Source organism: Natator depressus, chromosome 8, assembly GCF_965152275.1.
Source record: "Natator depressus isolate rNatDep1 chromosome 8, rNatDep2.hap1, whole genome shotgun sequence".
In the NCBI taxonomy this organism is placed as follows: Eukaryota; Metazoa; Chordata; order Testudines; family Cheloniidae; genus Natator; species Natator depressus.
In genome coordinates this window covers 99,669,062-99,692,519 of record NC_134241.1, presented here as the reverse complement: position 1 = coordinate 99,692,519, position 23,458 = coordinate 99,669,062, and the positions used below count along the sequence as shown (strand labels likewise).

General features: G+C 45.0%; 1 protein-coding gene across 2 annotated transcripts in view; it reads right to left on the bottom strand.

Annotated features, from left to right (window-relative positions):
* TRABD2B (TraB domain containing 2B) overlaps positions 1–23,458 on the bottom strand; it is a 407,261-nt gene that overhangs the window by 172,535 nt on the left and 211,268 nt on the right. For both annotated transcript variants that reach the window (XM_074962317.1, XM_074962318.1), the window contains exon 3: positions 4,958–5,104. In XM_074962317.1, the coding sequence (XP_074818418.1) occupies positions 4,958–5,104 (147 nt within the window). The remainder of the gene's footprint in view (positions 1–4,957; positions 5,105–23,458) is intronic.

The window sequence follows — 23,458 nt, the reverse complement described above, 5'->3', positions numbered from 1 at the left end:
GTGTGAGGAGGGACTATGTGGTGTTGAAATGGAGTCAGGGGCAAATAGGAAGCCAGTAATAACAGGGGTAGGATGGAAAGGCAGACAGAAAGAAAAGTAGACCCTCCTATTTAGCCTCTCTCAATACAAGAGCAAAGAGAAATCCAATAACACTGAGAGGCAATACATTTCAAACGGACAAAAGGAATCCTTTGATACACAAATTCATATATAATAAGTTAACACATTGGCCATTAACACATTAATGTTAATTAATTAATTAAATTCATTAATGTTAATTAATTAATTAAATTCATACATAATTCACTGGTGGAATTCCCTGCCACAAGATACCACGGTTGCCAAAGAGTTTATTGGTATTTTAAAAACCTGTGTTATTCCATTTATATGAACAGGGAGAAAATCCACACTTACATCAGTTTGGGAGGAAAATAACAAAGGATAAAACCCCAGAGGCTTCAGATCTTAAAGGTTAGGAAAAAATGTCCTCTAGAGGCTGATCTCAATTTTACACTAGAAGTTTTCTTGTACCTTCTTTTCGTTGATCCAACCTGGTAGGACTACCCCCCTTAAATCCTACAGTACTCTTCCATAAAGGGAGAGGGAACTTTTTTTCTTTTATTTTTTTTTAAAGTCTAGCATAGAAGCAGAACATTCCTACCCCATCTCTGTTTTTATAGTATTTTCATGTCAGTATCATTTTGACTCTCTGCCCAGAAAGTCCAGCATAAATCTTTTAACTGAAAGAGCCACAGAAGGATCAAGTGTCAGAAGAAGCGGGTACAAGCAGGAGATACGTTTCCTTCTCCACTTCTGTGACATAGCCTGAGTAAGCTTGGTCCCGTTACGTTTTATTTAGTTTAACTAAGGATTGATGAACTTGGAGAAATGGTGCTCGCCCATACAGAGAGCAGCGTCAAGGAGGGCTGGCTTTGGGGTTCTCCCCTTTTGTAAAATAGTTTTTAAAAAAAAAATTATGGTGGATTTATTTAGGGCTTGGGAATGCAAGGGTCTCATCTGAATTCACTGGGATATAACATAGCAATGCGGAGTATTTGATATATGTTCTCTCACCCAGCTCTGTCAAAGCAACCTGACTCCCAACTGCAGCTTGATCTAACATTCTAGCATAGCAGGTCTCATACCGCCTGGCCAGTGCACCTCAATATCAACACGGAGTACCCTCTGCTCTTTCCATTCCTGAGGGCAGCAGTAGCCACCGGCACCGACAAGCCGCAGGATGCTTTTGTGATGTAGATACCTCATTTTATTCCAGACCCTGGACAGTAATTCACACTTGAAGCCAGGGTTCCAAAGGAGACAGGTTGTTTGTCTATCATCTACTTATGCTTGAATAATTGCCAGAATATTAGAACGCTATATGGTTTCTAGCAAATGTTTCCGATGTCAGATGTTACAGAAGAATAGTACCGTCTTCCAAAAATGCTGACAATTCTACCACCAGGATTAGCAAATATTGCATTTACCCAGAAATTTAAGTAATGATATTTGTGCTTTTGGACTGTATAGTTTTTTTTTTCTATTTGCAGGCCTAACATCTTCTGTACATAACATCCTGGGGAGGGTTGCAAACTTATCAGGCCATCAGAAACCACACTGCTTAAATTCAAGCCAAGAATCTTGTGTTCTCCAGTAAAAGGATATGTTTTATACATACTTCACAAAGGCTAATCTAATTAGGTATCCAAATCACATGGCATCTCCATGCATGCATACTTGAAAAAAGCACCCAACTAGAACATAAGCTTTGGAGCTATCCTGAGTAGTTCAAAGTGCATCCTTTTGTCATTTATGAAACACTTGAAATCTAAAGCTGCCTTTAAAAAAAAAAACCCACACAAGAAAGTAGTATTGGGCCCAACTCTGTCCCCAGTTAAGCCAACAAGACTTTTGCCACTGACAACATTTTGCTACGTGGCCCGGAGTATTCTATGGTATTTTAATTTTCCCTGGCTTGTAAGTGGTCTAATCTGTTCTAACTGTCTGCTCTGTGGGACTCTGGCTAGAGATGTTGCCTGGAACTTTTTTTATTTCCCCTGAATGGCATGTTTTTAATGCAGTATTTGCTCCTAGAATTTGCAAGGAGAAGAGCTTTTAAAAAAACAAACATTCTCTTCCTCGCTAGTCTAAAATGCAGGTCTTTTACAGGCATCTGTGATTTATTGACACAGAGTTCCTATGTGTCACTGCCATCAGTGGGAACAGCTGCAAATTGTTCTAGGGAACATGGATATATTGCTGGAGAGACTGTATTGTTTTACAGTGGTTAAAAGATAAGACGGGACAGCCGGACACCTAGGTTCAATGCCTGATTTTGCCACTTGCTTTTTGACCTTGACCAACTTATCTTTGAGCCTCTAAGGTCCCCATCTGTAAAATGGTTATGTATTTACCTCAAATACCTTTGAGATCCTCTCTTTGCAACTCTCCACTGGTACCCTTTTCTCTAACACAGCAACACACAAAGGGACCCTTGCGGTCCCTTCTAACCCGACAGTTCTAAACATAAGCTGCTTGTCTTCTCTTTCAAGGCCCTTCATGGCCTATCGTCTCTCATTCAGTATCAAAGGGTCGACTCCCACCTCTGACTGAAAATGTAAAAAGTGGGTGATGGAAGGCTAAACACGACCTTCATGCTTTCTTCTATGTTGCCCCTCATGCTTTGGAGGAGCTCCCCATTAACATCCGGAAAGTCACTTCATTGTACTCCTTCAAATCCCTTCGCCATGATGCCTCCAGAAACACTAGATAACTAGGCAGCCAGTGTGCTGGTACCTCAGCCTACCATGCTCACTTAAATTGCCTCATTGTTTCTTTTAACTCTCCCATATAGCTGTCTGTATCCTCCATCGTCTCGTCTTCTGTTTAGATTGCCAGCTCTTTGGGGCAGGGACCATCTTTGTTCTGTGTTTGTACAGAGCCTCGCACAGAGGTATCCTGGTCCAGGACTGAGACCCCTAGGCGCTATGATAATACAAACAAACAACAATAACTAGTTATGGCTGTCTTCATAGGCGCCAACTCTGTGGGTGCTCTGGGGCTGGAGGAAGGGGTGGAGTGGGGGCGGCATCTGGTGCCGAGTGGGGGTTGAGCACCTCCCAGCAACTTAGAAAGACGGCGCCTCTGGTTGTCTTCTCAATGGTACACATCCTCTTTGGTTCTCCAGCTCCTTCATTCCGCATACCACATCATTAGAGAAATGTTCCCTTCTGGACCACTTCTTTTCCAACCTCCCACTGCATGGCTCTCCACTAGGGGCTCCTGGTAGTCCACAGAACACAGTCTTAGAACTGCTGCATTAATGCCCCAATTCTGCCACATTTCTGCATGCTGAGTAGCACCTTCCAGTGCCCAGAGTCCCGCTGAGAAACAGTGACTCCTCACACAGTATGGCGCTACTCACGAGGAGTAAAGGTGTCAGAATCAGGCCCTGAAATGATGACGGGTTCCCTGATGCCTCTACTTAGACTGACAAAAGGATCTGTGTTTCTTAGTTCATTTTATCAATGTATGGTCCTCCCTTGAAGGCATACTGACTTTGACATCATATATGGTTGCCATGGAGATGACTGAATTGCATCACAGTGGGACTCAAATGGCATGATAAGCTATGCAAGTGTTGCCAAGGTGTAAGAAAGGGACAGACCCTTCAGCTATCTCCCAGGTGCAGGTAAGACCCAGCCAAGATGTGGGGGTCACACACTGTTGGAGTTACAATGATAATACATAGCTCTTATACCGTGCTTTTCATCCATAGATCTCAAAACACTTCACCAAGGAGGGCCGTCTCATTATCCCCATTGTGCAGATGGGGAAACTGAGGCACAAAGAGGGGCAGTGACTTGCCCAAGTTCACCCAGCCAGTGGCAGAGCCAGGACTAAAAGGTCCTCTTCAGTCCCAGTCCAGTGCCTGATTTTCTAAGTCGCCCTGCATCAGAGCAGCAGTAGATGATGTAAGAAACATCCTGTCTCCACACAGTTAACAGAGAGAAAGAAATTAACATACGCATATAAAACCAGCACACTCTCTCAGAGTTTGCCACCAGCCATCAGCTGGTCTGCAAAGGAGGATCCAGCTACACTGAAAGTCTTTATTAGCACCAGATAACTAAGATCAGCACAGACTGGAGGGCTGCAACAGACACATATAATATGTTTGGATTATGGCATGTTTGAGAAGTTATTTAGCCTTGTAGCCTATTTACATAAGGTTCACTCCATCTTTTGTTTGGACACATTCCTAGCAAAGCTTTTCAGTTGTCATCCCCGCCTCCGCCAAGCATGCATAAAGCAACTCAAAGGTAAAACCCATTCTCTCCCCGGACAAATGAGAGACATGTGGAGAACAAAAAAGGAGCAAGAGGAACAGGAAAAACGAGAAGGGCGGGGTGAGGAAAGATGAGGTTATGGTCAAGGGGCTGGAGCGGGACTCACAAAATCAGGATTATGTTCCTTGCTCTGCTACAGGCTCCCTATGTGGCCTGGGGCAAGTACTGCTGGGTGCCTCTGTTTTCCTCTCTGTACAATGGAATCCGTCTCTACCTTACAGGGGGGTGGTGAGGATGGGCCCATAACTACCCTGATAGGGTGCAAAGCCCTTTCTTGAACACAGCTGGCGTACTTTAACCCTTCGATTTTGCAGAGGATGCGAGGATGAAAACTAGATACAGATTTTTAAGTCCCGGGAATGTTCAACCTGTCCCGTTATAGAGACAGGGACGATTTCAGAAATTAGATACTAATCTGGGATTTGATTTCAAACACGCCACAGTATAGGGAGTGTTTGGACCAAGGGTTCTCGTAGGGTAGCACCTCTACTTAAAATCTTAAGGCCGGGCATTCTATGACACGGGGATCGACATCATCGTCGTTACTGATACCTCTTAGCCAGTTTGCCCATCCCTAGCCTTCAGGGGCAGCTGTGAAATGGCCTTACCTGGGAAGTATCATGATTGAATATGACAGCATTCAGGTCTCCACAGTTATAATGCTTGATGAGATCTTCAGTAGTGTATGGGGCCTGCAAGCTGCCTGCTCGTAGACTTTCATGTTGTAGCAAGGTTTGATTCAAAGCAAACAGCACCTGCACAAACACACACAATAGATATATATTATATATATATATATTATATATAAGGTCACAAGAGCATGAATGATCAGCAGAATGCAGGAGCACTGCAGAGGAACCCTTATGAGCCCCAGATGAGGCTTGTGCTTCTTGCTTCTCTTTGTTGACCGCTTCTGGCCAACCAAGGGAGTGGCTCAGGAAGGAGCTACGTTTATCCCTCCCCAAACCGAAGGAGAGTCACATGGATGCAGAGCTTAGACTAGAAAAGGAAACTGAGAAGGGTTTGGGATATGCCACCCTCCTCATGAAGGTAATAAAATATAGGCCTGCCTACAGACACGATTTCAGTGGGGTTGTGGGGCATGTGAAAAATCAAGGTGAGCCAGAGAGTTTTAGACTGCATCTGCAGTTCACTTTACTGCAAAAGTGACAGCCTGAAAATAAGGGCAGTTCCATCATCTCTGCCAATGAACCGGCCTGAGCTGGGAGGAGCTACAGCTTCCCCACCAGCTGTTTAAAATCCAAAGCCCAAGCGAAATAGGAAACTGTTTGGTAGATGCAGTTCAGAAGCTTCTCAACATCTTTAGCAGTAAAACACTGGTGTATTCAGGGGCCCCTCTGCCTGTCGTTTAATAAGTAACCTGCAAGGACCTTCAGCATCCCTGGGGAACTGGCACTTGTGAAACTGGCAGAATATAAACAAAAAGGAAAGGAGGACTTGTGGCACCTTAGAGACTAACCCATTTATTTGAGCATAAGCTTTCGTGAGCTACAGCTCACTTCATCGGATGCATCACGAAAGCTTATGCTCAAATAAATGGGTTAGTCTCTAAGGTGCCACAAGTCCTCCTTTTCTTTTTGCGAATACAGACTAACACGGCTGCTACTCTGAAACCTGGCAGAATATACAATCGTGCTCTCTCTCCCCATCCCCCGCCACCTTTCAGCTTCTCCCTCTGGCAAAATAAATGGTCGTGTCAAATTGTTACACTGTCCCAGAGGGCTAATTGAGCTTTCTCATCCCAGATCTGGAAATCCAACAGGAATGCATTAGCAGAGAAATCTAAGCAACCAGGAGCATTCATTGCTTTTGATCTTTAAATGCACAAATATCCAAGCTGCCATGAAATAAAACACTTCCTTAAAAAAAAAAAAGTAATTGTATACTTTTCTATCTCTCATAAAAGGCAGTCAAGTTTAAATGAGTGATCATGTACCTATGCTCGTTAGTGATAGTCTTGGCGGTGATTTATGCTGATTACAGAACCACTGAGCATAAGCTCAGTTTTCAAAGATCCTTACAGGGAAGCCTGTTCTTAAGAAGGTCTATGAATGGTTGGAAGAATGACAACATTTGAGTAGGTGGGACTAATAGAACCTTTATTATTTATTTGCATTATCATAGTTTTTAGGCATCCCCGTCATGGATCAAGACCCTAATCTAGGGTGATTTTATAGGAGGAATTCCCATTCCTAGGAATAATTTGGCTTTATAACCCTGGTGGTTATTTTATTGAAAGTCACAGACCCTTCAGCCCTGTGTTTTCCTGCAGTTTCATCTTCTCTCATTTTTAGCATCAAGAGTATTCTTAATGGTACACACCACCACTTAGGTTGGTTCACTGGGATCTTCTCCCTGTTTTTCTTTGATTACCAGGACATCGTTTTTATCAAGTCATAGAGCAGCATCACATTTTCAGATTATGCTTTGATAATTTATGCTACATAATTCAACAAGGTGGCTGATGAAGGCATAGTTCTGAGCCCAAAAATGGGCCACCTAGTTCACAGTCAGATGGTTCTATAGCCAATAGAGAGGAAATCCCTTTAATTTTTTGCAGCCAGCTTGGAACTTTCCTATCTTGAGAAATTTTATAGAGTCTGCAAACTTTGCCACCTCACTGTTTATCCCCTTTTCCAGATCATTTATGAATATGTTGAACAGCACTGGCCCCAGTACAGATCCCTGGGGGACACCACTATTTACCTCTCTCCACTGTGAAAACTGACCATTTATTCCTACCCTTTGTTTCCTGTCTTTTAACCAGTTACCAATCCATGAGAGGACCTTCCCCTCTTATCCCATGACCCTTTACTTTGCTAAAGAGCCCTTGGTGAAGGACCTTGTTAAAGGCTTTCTGAAAGTCCAAGTACACTATATCCACTGACTGGATCACCCTGCTCCACATGTTTCTTGACCCTCCCAAAGAATTCTAGTAGATTGAGGAGGCATGATTTCCCTTTACAAAAGCCGTGTTGACTCTTCCCCAACATATTGTGTTCATCTGTGTGTCTGATAATTCTGTTCCTTACTACAGTTTCAACCAATTCACCTGGAACTGAAATTAGGCTTACCAGCCTGTAATTGCCAGGATCACCTCTGGAGTCTTATTTTCAAAAAACCGACATTACATTATACCAGATGACTGGAGGGTAGCTAAAGTCTGATTTAAGTGGTAGGTTACATTCCACAGTTAGTTCTGCCATTTCAAGCCTGAGTGCCTTCAGAACTGTTGAGTGAATATCATCTAGTTCTGGTGATTTATTACTCTTTAATTTATCAATTTGCTCCAAAACCACCTCATTGTGGGACAGTTCTCCAGGTTTGCCACCGAAATAGAACAGCTTCGGTGTGGGAATCTCCCTCACATTCTCTTCAGTGAAGACTGATGCAAATAATTAATTTAGCTTCTCTGCACTGGCCTTGTCTTCCTTTAGTGCTTCTTTAGCACCTTGATGGCCCAGTGGCCGCACTGATTGTTTGGTCGGCTTCCTTCTTCTGATGCACTTTTACAGCAATTTTTGTTTGTTTGTATCTTTTGCTAGTTGCCCTTCAAATTATTTTTGGCCTACCTAACTATACTTTTACATTTGGCTTGACAGAGTTTATGCTCCTTTCTATTTTCCTCAGAAGGATTGGACTTCCAATTCTTAAAAGATATATTTTTGTCTCTAAGTGCCTCTTTTACTCTTTTGTTTAGCCATGGTGGGATTTTTTTGGGTCTCTGGGTTTTTTTTAATCATTATTTTATTTGGAGGTATACATGTAGTTTAAACCTTTCTAGTGTTTTTAAAAACTATTTCCATGCAGCTTGCAGGCATTTCCCTCTTATGACTGTTCCTTTTAATTTCCACTGAACTTGCCACCTCATTTTGGGGTAGTTCTCTTTTTTGAAGTTAAATGTTACTGCGGTGGGCTTCTTTAGTATACTCTCCCTACTCCCCCTCCTTACTCCCCCATCCCCCAAAAGGATGTTAAATTTAGTTCCATTATGGTCACTATTACCGATAGGTACAGCTATATTCCCTGCTTGGACCAGATCCGGTGAACCACTTAGAACTAAATGAAGCATTGCTTCTCCCCTTGTAGGTTCCAGGCCTAGCTGCTCCAAGAAGCAGTCATTAATGGTGGCTAGAAATTTTCATCTCTGCATCCCGTCCTGAGGCGACATGTACCCAGTATTATGGGGATAGTTGAAATCCCCCATTATTACTGAATTTTCTGGTTTTGTAGCTTCTCCAATCCCTAAGCATTTCACAGTCACGATCACCATCCTTGTCTGGTGGTTGGTAGCATATTCCTATGCTTATACTCTTACTATTCAAGTATGAAATTTCTATCCTTAGATATTCTATAGTACAGTTTGAGTCATTTAAGATTTTTCCTATATTTGACTCTTTTTCACAGAGTGTCACTTCCTCACCAGCATGACCTACTCTGTCATTCTTATATATTTTATACCCTGGTATTACCATGTCCCTTTGATTATCATCATTTCCTCAAGTTTCTGTGTTGCCTATTATATCAATATCCTCCTTCAATATCTGGTACTCAAGTTCACACATCTTAGTATTTAGACTTTGAACATTTGTATACAAGGACTTACAAAATTTGTCAAGGTTTTAGCTGTCTGCCTTCAAGTGATGTAATCGAATGGGACTTTTTTTTGTTCGACAGTTTCTCTTCAGTTCCTACCTGTACTTTATCAACTTCTATCCTCTCCATTTTACTAGGAGATAGAATATCCCCTTTAATAAATCATCCCCTAATGGATGTCTCTGTCCAAGCCATGTGCTCCTCCTCACCTGTTCAGCTTTCCTCCAGTCCTTAGTTTAAGAACTCCTCTATGACCTTTCTGGTTCCATTTTGATTTAGGTGGAGCCCATCTTTCCTTTATAGAACGGGCGATGGGTATAATAGGGCATGTGGCCCTCCTATCCTCCCACCCACCACCGCTCACCGCATTTGTCCCTCCCCTTCGCCCCTCCCCGGTTGGCTCCCCTGGCCCACCACCACTCACCACATGCATCCCGCAATGGCAGCTCGTGGTGCAGCTATGGGGCTGGAGAACATGGCGGTGACAGGCCTTGCCCAAAGCTGTTCAGGAACTGCATTTCTGAGTGATGGGGCTCTGGGGCAGCAGGTTCCCTGTGCTGGCCAGCCAGGGAGATGCCCTGGTAGCGCATCAGAGGGCATTCGGGAAGTCACAGCTCTGGTGGATCTGGAGTGAATCCTGCCAGCTTTAACCTCAACCCAGACTCACAGCAGAGCTCAGCAGCTCCACTTTCTCCACCACTGGGTCCAAACATTAGGTATAAGCCAGGCTCCTGCTCCCAGAGAGAGGCACCAGCCAATGGCCCTGGCTTGCAGAGCTGGGCAACAAGCCCCCCGCCCCAGCGCCCAGGACCTCAGAAATCCAGCCTCAGTGCCCAGACCCCGACTGCCCAGTTGGAAAGCGAGACCCCTGCTGCCACCAGAACAAGAAGAGAGGTGGGACGCACACAGCAAGGGGGCTGGAGGAGAGGAGGGATGCACGCAGTGAGTAGCAGCGGGGGGCTGAGCGTGGGCAGGGCCGTGGGTGGAAGAGGCGGGATGGGGAGCTAGCATACCCCAGAAGAAGCTTCACGTGCCACCTAGGCTATATAGGTTCATCCTTTTCCAAAAGGTTCCCCAGTTCCTAATAAACCTGAATCCCTCCTCCGAACACCATCATCTCAGCCATGCACTCAGACCCCGCAGTGCTGCCTGTCCAACTGGACCTGCGTGTGGGCCTGGAAGCACTTTAGAGAGTGCAACCATGTAAATCCTGGACTTCAATCTTTTGCCTAGCAGCCTGATTTGGCCTCCAGGACCTCTCTCCTACCGTACTCTACGTCATTGGCACCTATGCATGCCATGAGTACCAGCTCCTCTCCAGCACTGCCCAAAAGTCTATCTACATGTCTTGAGAAGTCTGAAACCTTTGCAGCTGGCAGACGATTCACCATGAAGTTCTGATCATCACACATCCACTATTTCTAATAATTGAATCCCTCTGTCTCTTCCTAATAACAGGGTTCCCTTCCCCAGGAGTGGTATCCTGAGTGCGAGAGGACACCATGACATTATTTAGAAGGAGGGTCCAAACTATGGGATCATTTCCCTCCACTCCAACTTGATGTTCTCCTTCCCCGAGACTTTCATCCTCATCAAAAACGCACAGGCTGTTAGATGAGACTTTCCAGGACAGAGCAGAGCAGTCCCACCCCCAGACTATGCACCTCTCTCTCTTTGCTCCTCCAGTTCAGCCACTCTGGTCTCAAGAACCCGTACTCTGTCTCTGAGGATCATGAGTTGCCGGCGCTAAATGCACACATATGCCACTTGTCCACAAGGCAGGCAATCATACACGCGGCATGCAGTGCAATAAACTGAATAACCACCGCTGCCAGACTTCTGCCTGCATTACTTTTACTCTTGCAGGATTTTTGTGTGTGTTCTTTCTGGGGTGGGGGTAGGATTATTGGGCTAAGTTTAGAGCATGTTTATTAGGTGTATCTGGCTCTCACACTCCCTTTCTATACTGCCTTGCCAAACTCCTCTGGTTGCTAGCTCTTTTGGTCGCTTAGGGGCTGGTTTTTAAACCCCTGTTCTCCCAGAGTTAGCCCTGCCCCCTGCTCAAGGAATCTTAAAGGGATGAGGGATCAAAGGATGGCAGGCTGCAGCCTTGTTCGGAAGCGCTCAGCCTTGCCTAACAGACCCTAGGCTCAGCCCCCAGCCCGCCAAGCACATCATCAATTTCAGGTCAGCTTCATTTTCTGGTACTCCTGAACTCGTTGAGAAACTGCAGAAGGGTGTTTGGACCTGATCCTACAAATCCTGACCCACTACCCCAAATAAACCCATTGATTTGAAAGGAATTACTCATGCATGAGTAGGCCTAAGGGTTGCAGGGTTGGGTTTATTGACCCAGCTTTATTCACATGTTTAAGACATGGAAGTCCATCCCAGGGAACACAACAGGTGTGCTCACCTGCTTAAAACCAAATGTGCGTAAACGTTGACACAACTGAGTTTTTTATTTGTTTAAAAACCTGTTGCCAGTGGGTGGGTGCTTTAATTAATGGAAACATTCTTTTGTCTCTCTACACAATATAAGTTGGGTATAAAATGTGATCCTTTTAAATAATAAAAAAAATACAACAACTTTTATGTAGCTTTAGCAGAATGTGGGTTTTTAAATATAAAATTTTGACAGATATCAATGCTTATTTTTAAGCTTTTTCAATGTAAATAGTTGGCAAAATTAGGGGGTTTGAGCATTTTTTTTTAATTTTTATCCATTTAAATTTCCACAGTTGTGATAGGTTACCGGTGGTTCAGACAACGGGAAGGGAGGTCAGGCAAATATTTCATGATAGTAGATGCTGAGATTCCATATTCTAATGCTTTATATGACTGTTAAAAACCAAATTGTCATCACATGTCAAAATATACAAAGCAGATATCCTTAAATCAAACTCTAAGGAGTTCTCAAGGAACATTTGTCTTACTCGTGCCCATCTGTAAATTTCTATCATCATCAGTGGAAACATTCTGACTGTTTGCGTGTTCGGTGAAATAGAAGTTTACACACCTTTACCAATAAAAATCTAATCCTGCCAAGCCTAAATATAATAACATATGAAAATAAAGTTAGAGGACTAGGGTACCCATCCCCATGTGGGAAATACTCTAGTCCACACCTGAGCAGCGTTGTTAAAAATCATCAGCCTGCAGGAAGGTTTTCAGCGAAATCATGTGGGGAAACCCTCTGCTCTCACTTCCCCATTAACATTTTTCTAAAGCTTTCATTTTTATTAGTCAAATGTTTAGAATCCACAGGAAATCCTAGGATGAGCCATTTCCTCCTTTGGCTATAGCCCTTGGGGGAAAGCGCAGAGCCTTTCAAAGGTTAAAAATCCTTTAAACCATGCTTTTCACAGCTTTTTCAAATTACGAATATGCTCAGCTTGGATTTTATGGGGCATGAAAGATGGTGACATTTAGACTGCGGGTGGGGGAAGGATTGGACTTTTTGTAGAAAAGCCGGCAGAGCAGTCGAAAGCCGTGTGGGAAGCTATAATGGGATATTAGGCCCTGGTTCTGCAAGAGGACCGACAACAGGATACAGCCCCAGCAGCTTCACTAGATACATATACAGTTGTAAAATAAAAACAAATATAAGCAAGTAAAAAGCTCCAAAATTCTTACATTTTTCTGATGTGTTGGCTATTTTGTGTTAGGATGTCGTTAACATCTAAGGAGGCTTAGAACAGTGGTCCCCAAACTTTTGAGTGTTGCGTTCCCCCTTGCCCCTGTCCACCCCACCTGGAGCAGGGGCTGCAACTTTGGAGGGGGACGGGGACGGGGTAAGGGGGCCGAGGGTGGGGTGGAGCTGCAGCCGTACTGCGGTGAGGGCCGGCACCTGGGCCCATGGCTGGGAGCAGAGCCATGGCCGGGAGCAGAGCCATGGCCAGTGGCTGGTGCGGGGCTGTGAGGGGAGCCATGCTCAGAGTCAGGATGGGGACAGGCCAGGCACGGGGCTGGAAGCTGGGGACATGTCTGGGGGTGAGACTGGAGCAGAGCTGAGGGAAGGGAGGATGCGTGGGTGGTCCCCCCAGCACCCCAGATGTTCCTCCACACCCCGCTAGTAGGGTTGTCAACTTTCTAATTGCACAAAACCAAACACCCTTGCCCTGCCCCTACCTCAGCCCTGCCCATTCTCTGAGGCCCTGTTCCCACTCACTCCAGCCCTCCTCCCTCAATCGCTCGTTCTCCCCGACCCTTACTCACTTTCACTGGGCTGGGGTAGGGGGTTGGAGTGTGGGAGGGGGTGAGGGCTCCAGCTGGGGGTGCGGGCTCCAGGGTGGGGCCAGAAATGAGGGGTTCAGGGTGCGGGAGGGGACTCTGGGCTGGGGCAAGGGGTTAGAGTGTGGGAGGAATTGGGGGTGCAGGCTCTGGGAGGGAGTTTGGGTGCAGGAGGGGGCTCAGGGCTGGGATAAGGGGTTGGGGTGTGGGAACAGGTACGGGCTCCAGCCAGCCAGCCCTTACCTCAGGCGGCTCCCGGTCAGTGGTGCAGTGGGGCTAAGGCAGGCTCCCTGCCTGCCCTGGCTCCACTCTGCTCCCGGAAGCAGCCGGTGTGCCCAGCCCCTAGGTTGAAGTGCAGCTAGGTGGCTCTGTGCTGTGCGCACTGCCCATGCCCACAGGCGCTGCCCCTGGAGGTCCCATTGGCCACGGTTCCTGGCCAGTGAGAGCTGCAGAGCCAGCGCTAGGGGTGGGGGTGGCACGTGGAGCTTCCCTGATTGCCCTTCTGCCTGGGGGCCTCAGGGACATGCTGGCCACTTCCAGGAGCTCTATGGAGCCAGGGCGCCTGCCTTAGCCCCACTGTGCTACTGACCAGACACTTAACGGCCTGGTCAGCACCAGCCAGGGTCCCTTTTCAACTGGGCTTTCTGGTCAAAAACCGAACGCCTGGCAACCCTACCCCTAGGGGTGCACGTCCCTCACTTTGGGGACCTCTAGCTTAGAAGGATTAGATTTTTATCTGTGATGTCGGTAAATGTTGATTTCATCAGACACACAGAAACCAACCAAAAAATATTTCCATCAATAATAATGGAAATTTACAAATAGGCCGAAAGCAGGAAAAATCCTGCTTGAGAACTTATTAGAGTTTGATTTCAGGACACTTGCTTTGTATATTTTGACGTGGGATGTTGACAATTTGGTTTTTTAATGATAAATCTTTAATTTTGAGTCGGCATTCTTGAAATTAGTGTCTGATCTTCCCTCCCATTGTCTGATCCACCTGTAATTTCCCACAACGGTGTAAATTTACAGATAAAAATAAAAATGCTTAAAACCCATAATTTTTCCAAAATTGTAAATGAAAAAAGCTTAAAAATAAACATTGATATCTGTCAAAAATTACAAAAAATAAGGTTTAATTCTGCCAAGCCTAGTTATTTTTATACACTTACAATTTTTTTTTAAACACTGTATTGTTTTTATCATAAAATATAATGGAACTTTATTTTTTTTAATGACCCTTCAGTGCATTCTTCATTTTGCTTTTGTTCTTTGTTATTTAGTTATGATCCTTGAAACTACACAGAAATTCATTTAATTGGAACTCGAAACCAGAAGCAGTGCTCATCCCTTTAACAGTAGAATTCTTTGCTGACATTGAAGTCCAGCTAGTAGGATGCAGATAAACATAATGCAATAAAATACTTGACACTGCCATGGTACCAAGGATCTCAAAGTGCTTTCCAGACAATGAACTAACTACCCCATGGCTCATAAGGTCTTGTACTATTTTTCCATTTTGCAGATGGGAAAACTGGGACTGAAAAGTTAAGTCACTCACTTAAAGTCACAGACGGAATCAGGAACCACCATGAACCTGGAACTTCAGAGTGTGTCTTCTCCTGTGCTTTAAGCAGTAGACCAAGCAGCCTCTCAACAACTGGGGTCTTAATTAAGTAAAACACTTAAATACATGCTCAATTTTAAGCACATGTGGTTTTGCTGAATCAGGGCCTGAGGGCCCTGGCTTTTCAATGGTGCTCAAGACCCACAGGTTCCCATTTTGTTTTAAAGGAATTCAGAACCTTTGAAAAAAAATCAGGGAAGTTATTTAGGTGACCAACATATGAAAATTTGACTTTGGGCCTTAAACATCAGCTCTTTCTGAATTACTGGATTTTTTAAAAAGGTACTATTTTATTTTTTTCAAAGCGAAAGAAGTATTTTAGACGTTATTTTTGCCTATTCATTCAACCGCACTGATCTTCCACACATCTCATGGACAAAGTTACTTTTGAGTGAAGCATGAACTTTCAGACAAAAAACGAAGGGATAGGAGCTGTTGAAAAGATGAGGTTTAGATCTGAGACACGTTCCTCAGCTTTCTCTGGGTTGAAAGCAGCACCCATAGAGCTACCCAAGAGGGTCTATTGTAGGATGGAAAGTGGGTTAATAAAGCCAGGCTGACACGCACATACACAAGCCAACCAATGGAGGGACTCCCCTACACGTATATTTTTCAAGAGCCATAAACTTGACACACTCAGTCCCATAGTTCAAACCTGACAATCGTGCTGGAGTCTTTCTCCAATTCTTAGCACACTCTTTGGAGTGGATTCTATGGGCCATTTCCTTCAGGGTCAGGTTAAAGCCATTTTAAAGCCTAGATTTATTTTTTTACACTGCTTGGCTGATGTCACAAAAACAGTGTCATTTCTCTTCTTTTGCTCCATCTCAACCCCGGTGACCTCCAGCCTAAATCTCTATCTCAGTTAAGTCTCCCAGAGGTGCTTAAGATTACCGAAGAACTGACTTAAAAATAAACATACTTAGAGCTGACTGCCCATAGACGGTCCCACCTCATAAATACAGCAGACAGTATTTGTTCTGGGAAGAGATGGAAAATTATGATTTGGTCTTTGGGAAAGAGCATTTTTATTCATGCGATTTATGAGCCATATATGCATGCACTTGGGAAGCAGTTTCACCAGAACAGTACCTGGCTCCAGTTTTTTAAAGTGGCCTTTAACTGAACAAGCTCAGAAAACATTAGGTGGGCCATACGCTGCCAGACTGCGGACTTCCTACTCCAAAGGCAGAGCACCTTCCTACACCAAAAGTCTCATTAGTCCAGAGTTTAAGATGCTAGCCAGGAGTTAGAAGACATGAGCTCAATTCTGCACCCTCCCACAGACTTCCTGGATGTCCTTGAACAAAGTCATTTGGGGCACGTCTACACTATTTAAAAACCTACGTTAGTGAATCCAAGCTCCCACCCAAGCCTGTACATCTACATAGCTGTTTTACTGCCATAGTATGAGCCTGAGTCTGTAGATCCAGCCTCAGACACTTGCTGCTACAGGCCATAAAATGCAGTATAGACATACCCTTAATCTTGGTGTCTCAGTTTCCCCCATCTGTAAAATGGGTATAATAGCACTTCCTGACCTCATGTGCATTAAAGATACAGTGATTGAGGCCATGTAACTAATTAGGATAGACTTCAACCAAACAAAAGCTATACACCAGTGAGCATAGGGGGGTTACAGTCTGGCTCATAATTAATTCTAGAAGAGCTGACACCAGATAATCACAACCGCAAAGGCAAAGAAACTAACAAACTTGTGCCTATCAGGAAACAGTTGCATCAATTAAGGATGGACAAACTAGTTCCTTTGAAATAAGAAGCCCGCATACTCCAAACATGAACTGAATCCAAACAAAGGTTTGAAATTTCATTTGGCTTATAATTTTTTTCCTTTCATTTCTGTACTATCTGATTTCAACTGGACCAGAATGAGACCATCTAAATACTTAAGGGAGGGTGCTAATGGATGACTCCCAGTCATTGTTAATAGCAGCATGAATGTGTATTTAAGGTAATGGGGACAATTCAGACCTTGCTCTGTACTGCTTTTGACCCCTATATAAACTCTTTGGACAAACTTCTCTCACAGGGAGGCACTCTTGCGTTTGTCACTCCCAGACCTCACAATGATGCCAATGCAACCCTCACAATAGGGATGAGGATCCATTTGTGCTAGTCCCAGTACAAACACACACACACACATACAGTCTGTGTCCCAAAGAGCTTGCAATCAACCTGACATCAATCTGTTGAAGATGGGCAACAGCTGTGCTTGGAACACAATTCCTTGACCTGCTCTGTCCATGTTCTCCTTCTTAATCCCAATTTAAAAAACCACTCCTTCCATGTAGCCAGTGAACCACAAGGCCCTGATCAGCACTACCCTTACAACACTTCCAGCCTCTGATCTCCCGGGGGGCTGTCTGTATATATTATTAATTGTATTGGTCAGCTTAGGTTGTAAGATCCTTAAGAATCAGGCAGTTGGGGAGGATTCTGCTAACATTGAAGTCAATAGGAGCTTTGACATGAATCTCAAGGAGAACAGGATCAGGACATTTCTTCTAGTCAGTGCCAATCATTCTTGCCCCCAACCACAAACAATGTCTGTGCTGATAGATGGTTGCTTTTTTTTCTTGCTGTCTTTCCTGCGGGATCAAGGGCTCTGATCCCACAATTAGATACATGTAGGCAGGCTACTTATGCCTATGTGCAGTCCCATTGCATTCCCCGGGCTCTACAGAGGCCCAAATGCAAGGTTGGGACCATAGTGAGTAACTCAACCTGTTACCCTGACATCGAGGAAATATTTTTCCTCTGGAAAAAATCTCGCTAGAAGAATTCAGATATAAATGAAAAACAAGGATTACAAAATCTAACACACACATGCCCGCACCAATCCACTTGAATGGTTAAGACATTTATTTCCAGCTTCAAAAGACTAAATGAAAAAAACACCCTGGAATAAAAATGGATATAGAAAAGCTGTACTGGACTGCCTGTCTCCAAGGGGGCTGGCATTCTATAAAAACCATGGGCATGGATATACCAGGAGCGGCACCTGTGAAAATCACAATGGAAGTTTGAACTTCATTGTCACCAGCAGGCAGAAGGAGGGGCCTGAGGTTTTAATGAGATGATGGTTTTGATCAAGCACCTCCATTTAAAGAAAATAGCTCTAAAAGAGCCTTCCCACCTTCTCCAATTAGGAGGTGAAGGGCCTGCACATGTATACGGGCTACGCTCAGAAAATCTGGGGTTTTTCAATAAAAGCCTATTCTGCAGGGGATTTACTTCATTCGCCAGCATATGGCGAGCTGAAACTCCACCTGTTCTAAAGAACCTTCTGAAGCTTCAGTAAATCACATTTTATTGTGCCACAAACCCGCAGCTCCAGATCGAGAGTTTCAAGGCCATTACTGAAAGCAGCGACCTGTCTGCTATAGCTTAAGAGACGAAATCACAGCTCCTCTTGTTTTGAGCCTATCTGAAACGTTTGCACGCCTGGATACTGATCACATACAACATTTACACGATGGTCACCACTCTTCACTGTGTCCAATTATTTTCCTTTTCACATCACACAGAAGATAATTTTCCACTCCACTTTTGTGACAGATTCTGTTCTATTTAGGGTTTATTTCCTGCGATGCTCACCGACCATCAAATAGAATAATAGAATCATAGAAGATTAGGGTTGGAAGAGACCTCAGGAGGTCATCTAGTCCAACCCCCTGCCCAAAGCAGGACCTACCCCAACTAAATCATCCCAGCTAGGGCTTTCTCAAGCTGGGCCTTAAAAACCTCTTAGGATGGACATACCACCACCTCCCTAGGTAACCCATTCCAGTGTTTCACCACCCTCCTAGTTAAATAGTGTTTCCTAATATCCAGCCTAGACCTCCCCCACTGCAATTTGAGACCATTACTTCTTGCTCCTAGTTTGAGGATGTAAAAGCCTCTATAGTTTTTTCAACTGTAAACTATATATAATAATGGAACCTAGGAGAATAAATTGACCTTACGTGGTGGCCTTGTTTCACATTCAAAACGGGGTATTATACTAGAACATTTTGATTTTATTGAAACAAAACATGTTGATAAGTTCATTTTGATGTTTCTGAATCATTTTTCCCCCAGGACTTCTGTTTGATGGAAAATTTCGCCTTTTTTATCCTAATTTGGGACAAACAAATTGCAAAATCTTGGCGTTTCCTCTGGGAAGAAAATTCTGTTTTCCAACCAGCTCTATCTTGACAGCTTTGAATCAAGACCGGATCTCTTTCTAAAAAGAGATGTTACAGCACAAACAGAAGTGATTGTTCTTGCTGTATCCAGCCTGAGGGAGATTCTCTAGCCTCTGCTATGCAGACCAGCTAATAATAATGGTCCCTTCTGGCATTAAAATCCATGACTCTATGAAATATGGATGCTTTTGCAGAAGACCATGTTTCCTTTTATTATAGTCCTTAGAACCCACTGAACGTTGGTGACAGCTTGGCTCCACGTCCATAACCTTTTTGTTTTTTTCCAAGACAACACTACTACCTTCAAGCCTTCAGCTAGGCGTGTCTGCACTATCTCTTAAAATTTGTCTTGCTGAAATGCAACTTAGCATCACAATGCTAAAACACCTGCACACTTGTGACTGCAAACTGGAGATCTTTTAGAAATAAGACATGGGAGTTTGATGGCCAGATAAGATTCCCAAGGCCTTGCTAACACTGGCCAAACCCGTTTGCTAGAATGATAGACAGAAATTCAGTTCATGGTTTACACAGAAGGACCAGACAGAGAGTTAAAGGTACCTGCAAGAGATGGGTTTGGGTGTGTGAATGGGTACCCCTTCAGCTCTTGGAAACCCTGGCTGGTAAGCCCTCTGGCTGAATTAACTGGTATATACAGTCCACCAGAGTACCTTCACCAGTTCTTTCTGCTGCATGCTCCAGGTACATCACAACCTAACAGCAATTATATAGAACCCCCTTTCCTGCTCCCTCCCTCAGCCTTTTATATGGCTTGCTTTCTTCTCAGCGCTCGCCAGCCGGCGAGCTTGTGAGCTCATCAGGCTCCCGTGATCCCTTCCCGAACCCACACGGCTGAAGCCCCTCCTGTTCTAACTACAGCCAGTGCCCTGGGGATTTAAGTGATCAGGGTGTTGGTTTCCAACGGGCAAAACTGTAGCTGCTAACAGCACTCTGCCCCCATGCCCTTTCTGGCTCTCTCGAAGGAAGGTCCGAAATGAAGCAATGAGAAAACTCACAGCCCAAATCTGAGGCCTCAGATGAGACTTCCTGCAAAACCAGTGCAGCCTCTAGGAATAAGTATTTGCTAGGTAAGGCCTAGGTATAAGTTGAGGCTTGTAGGCTCATTGTGGTACTGCCTGAAGACCTGTACAACAAGAGTGTAGCTAAACTTATCAAGGCCTAAAAAAGCATTACCATAAGCAGCTAATCAAGAGTAACCCTAGCTCATAAGACAGAATGAGGCCACAAGCAGGTATGACTCAGCTGCTGACAGGGAACCGCAATTTGCCAGCTGATATCAGCTTGAGATATTTGAAGTTAGGAACACCAGTGGCATGTCTAACCACAAGAATGCCATGGGAGCCAACTGACGTATATGCTAATCAGCGTGAGGGAAATGGCCTGGCAACCTATTGGAGTTAGCTGGTGGGGCGTGGAAGTCCAAATAAGGAAAAAGGGCTGAACCCCCTACTGAATATGCATTAGGCAGAGTGACCTTAGCGTAACGCATTATAAGAGCTGCATCCTGGTCTGTGTGCCTTGAAAGATGCCAGGATGCTGACCACCGGCGATGAGGAGGAGGAGGAGTAGCACTTCAGGGGGTTTCTGCAAAGGATGATGGGAGTATCTGTCTCAACGCTTATTGCAGATTCTCTTGCTGGGACGGAGTGTTGGTGACTTTGCTCACTGTGTTAATAAAACGATTGCAAATTCAGAAGGTTTTTTCCCCTTAGTGTCAGAGTTGCTTCCGTGCACATTGGGCTTCCCAGATTAATAGTAATTCTAACAACACTGGGTCTGACCTTGGGACAAGACCCTGCCAGACCACACAATGATAACTGGGAATTCTTAAGTAATTAATATAATTAAAATACAATCAAGAGATCAGGCAACACCAGGGGAAATCAGACTGGATGCTCTTGATCTTTCGAAGGTAAAAAATGGGCAAGAAAAAACAAAAAAAACTTTTTTTGGGGGGAGGGGGAAATCCAGGCCTTCTTTATCCAATATAAAGTAGTAAAGGAAGGGCATAAACCTATCCCTTCCCGTGCCCCATTTCCAGGTCACATTTAAGGAGTCCCCAAAGCTTTTCCTTCCATCAAAAAATGCTTCCAGTCCTTGAAATCTCCCATGGACTTACCCCAGACTCTCTGTACTCCCCCACAGGTTCCCCCTGCCTGCCCAGAACCAGGGTCCTCTATGCGACTGGTTTTCAAACTGTGTGGCAACCTCCCCCCGCTCCAGATTATCAGGGTGTGAGGGGTGGGATGCAGGGCTGTTGCCAGCTGGGTATCCAAGCCCAGGGAGAGCATGCAGGGAGTCCCCAGCAGTTGGGTGGGGAGTGCACAGGGACCCTGTCACAGTTTGGCAGCAGCCTCTCTCTCTTCCCTACCCTCCCCACCCCCCTTAGGGTATTCCCTGCATGCCTTGCCCTGCTCTGGCTATCCAGCTGGCCACAACCCCAGTTATTTTAAACCATCTGAAACTAGTGGGAGCAAAAGGCTTGGGATGGGGAGGTGGGAGGGAAGAGTGAGGAGCCCTGGTCCACTCTGCACTGCATTGCCAACGAGCTTCTCGGGCATGTAGGAATGAAATCAGGAGGGCCAAATCGCACCTGGAGCTGCAGCTAGCAAGAGATGTCAAGAGTAACAAGAAGGGTTTCTTCAGGTATGTTGGCAACAAGAAGAAAGCCAAGGAAAGTGTGGGCCCCTTACTGAATGAGGGAGGCAACCTAGTGACAGAGGATGTGGAAAAAGCTAATGTGCTCAATGCTTTTTTTGCCTCTGTCTTCACTAACAAGGACAGCTCCCAGACTGCTGCGCTGGGCATCGCAACATGGGGAGTAGATGGCCAGCCCTCTGTGGAGAAAGAGGTGGTTAGGGACTATTTAGAAAAGCTGGACGTGCACAAGTCCATGGGGCTGGACGAGTTGCATCCGAGAGTGCTAAAGGAATTGGCGGATGTGATTGCAGAGCCATTGGCCATTATCTTTGAAAACTCGTGGCGAACGGGGGAAGTCCCAGATGACTGGAAAAAGGCTAATGTAGTGCCAATCTTTAAAAAAGGGAAGAAGGAGGATCCTGGGAACTACAGGCCGGTCAGCCTCACCTCAGTCCCCGGAAAAATCATGGAGCAGGTCCTCAAGGAATCAATCCTGAAGCACTTACACGAGAGGAAAGTGATCAGGAACAGTCAGCATGGATTCACCAAGGGAAGGTCATGCCTGACTAATCTAATCGCCTTCTATGATGAGATTACTGATTCTGTGGATGAAGGGAAAGCAGTGGATGTATTGTTTCTTGACGTTAGCAAAGCTTTTGACACTGTCTCCCACAGTATTCTTGTCAGCAAGTTAAAGAAGTATGGGCTGGATGAATGTACTATAAGGTGGGTAGAAAGTTGGCTAGATTGTCGGGCTCAACGGGTAGTGATCAATGGCTCCATGTCTAGTTGGCAGCCGGTGTCAAGTGGAGTGCCCCAGGGGTCGGTCCTGGGGCCGGTTTTGTTCAATATCTTCATAAATGATCTGGAGGATGGTGTGGATTGCACTCTTAGCAAATTTGCGGATGATACTAAACTGGGAGGAGTGGTAGATACATTGGAAGGCAGAGATAGGATACAGAGGGACCTGGACAAATTGGAGGATTGGGCCAAAATAAACCTGATGAGGTTCAATAAGGATAAATGCAGGGTCCTGCACTTAGGACGGAAGAACCCAATGCACAGCTACAGACTAGGGACCGAATGGCTAGGCAGCAGTTCTGCGGAAAAGGACCTAGGGGTTACAGTGGACGAGAAGCTGGATATGAGTCAGCAGTGTGCCCTTGTTGCCAAGAAGGCCAATGGCATTTTGGGATGTATAAGTAGGGGCATAGCCAGCAGATCGAGGGACGTGATTGTTCCCCTCTATTCGACATTGGTGAGGCCTCATCTGGAGTACTGTGTCCAGTTTTGGGCCCCACACTACAAGAAGGATGTGGATAAATTGGAGAGAGTCCAGCGAAGGGCAACAAAAATGATTAGGGGTCTGGAACACATGACTTATGAGGAGAGGCTGAGGGAACTGGGATTGTTTAGTCTGCAGAAGAGAAGAATGAGGGGGGATTTGATAGCTGCTTTCAACTACCTGAGAGGTGGTTCCAAAGAGTATGGTTCTAGACTATTCTCAGTGGTAGAAGATGACAGGACAAGGAGTAATGGTCTCAAGTTGCAGTTGGGGAGATTTCGGTTGGATATTAGGAAAAACTTTTTCACTAGGAGGGTGGTGAAACACTGGAATGCGTTACCTAGGGAGGTGGTAGAATCTCCTTCCTTAGAAGTTTTTAAGGTCAGGCTTGACAAAGCCTTGGCTGGGATGATTTAATTGGGGATTGGTCCTGCTTTGAGCAGGGGGTTGGACTAGATGACCTCCTGAGGTCCCTTCC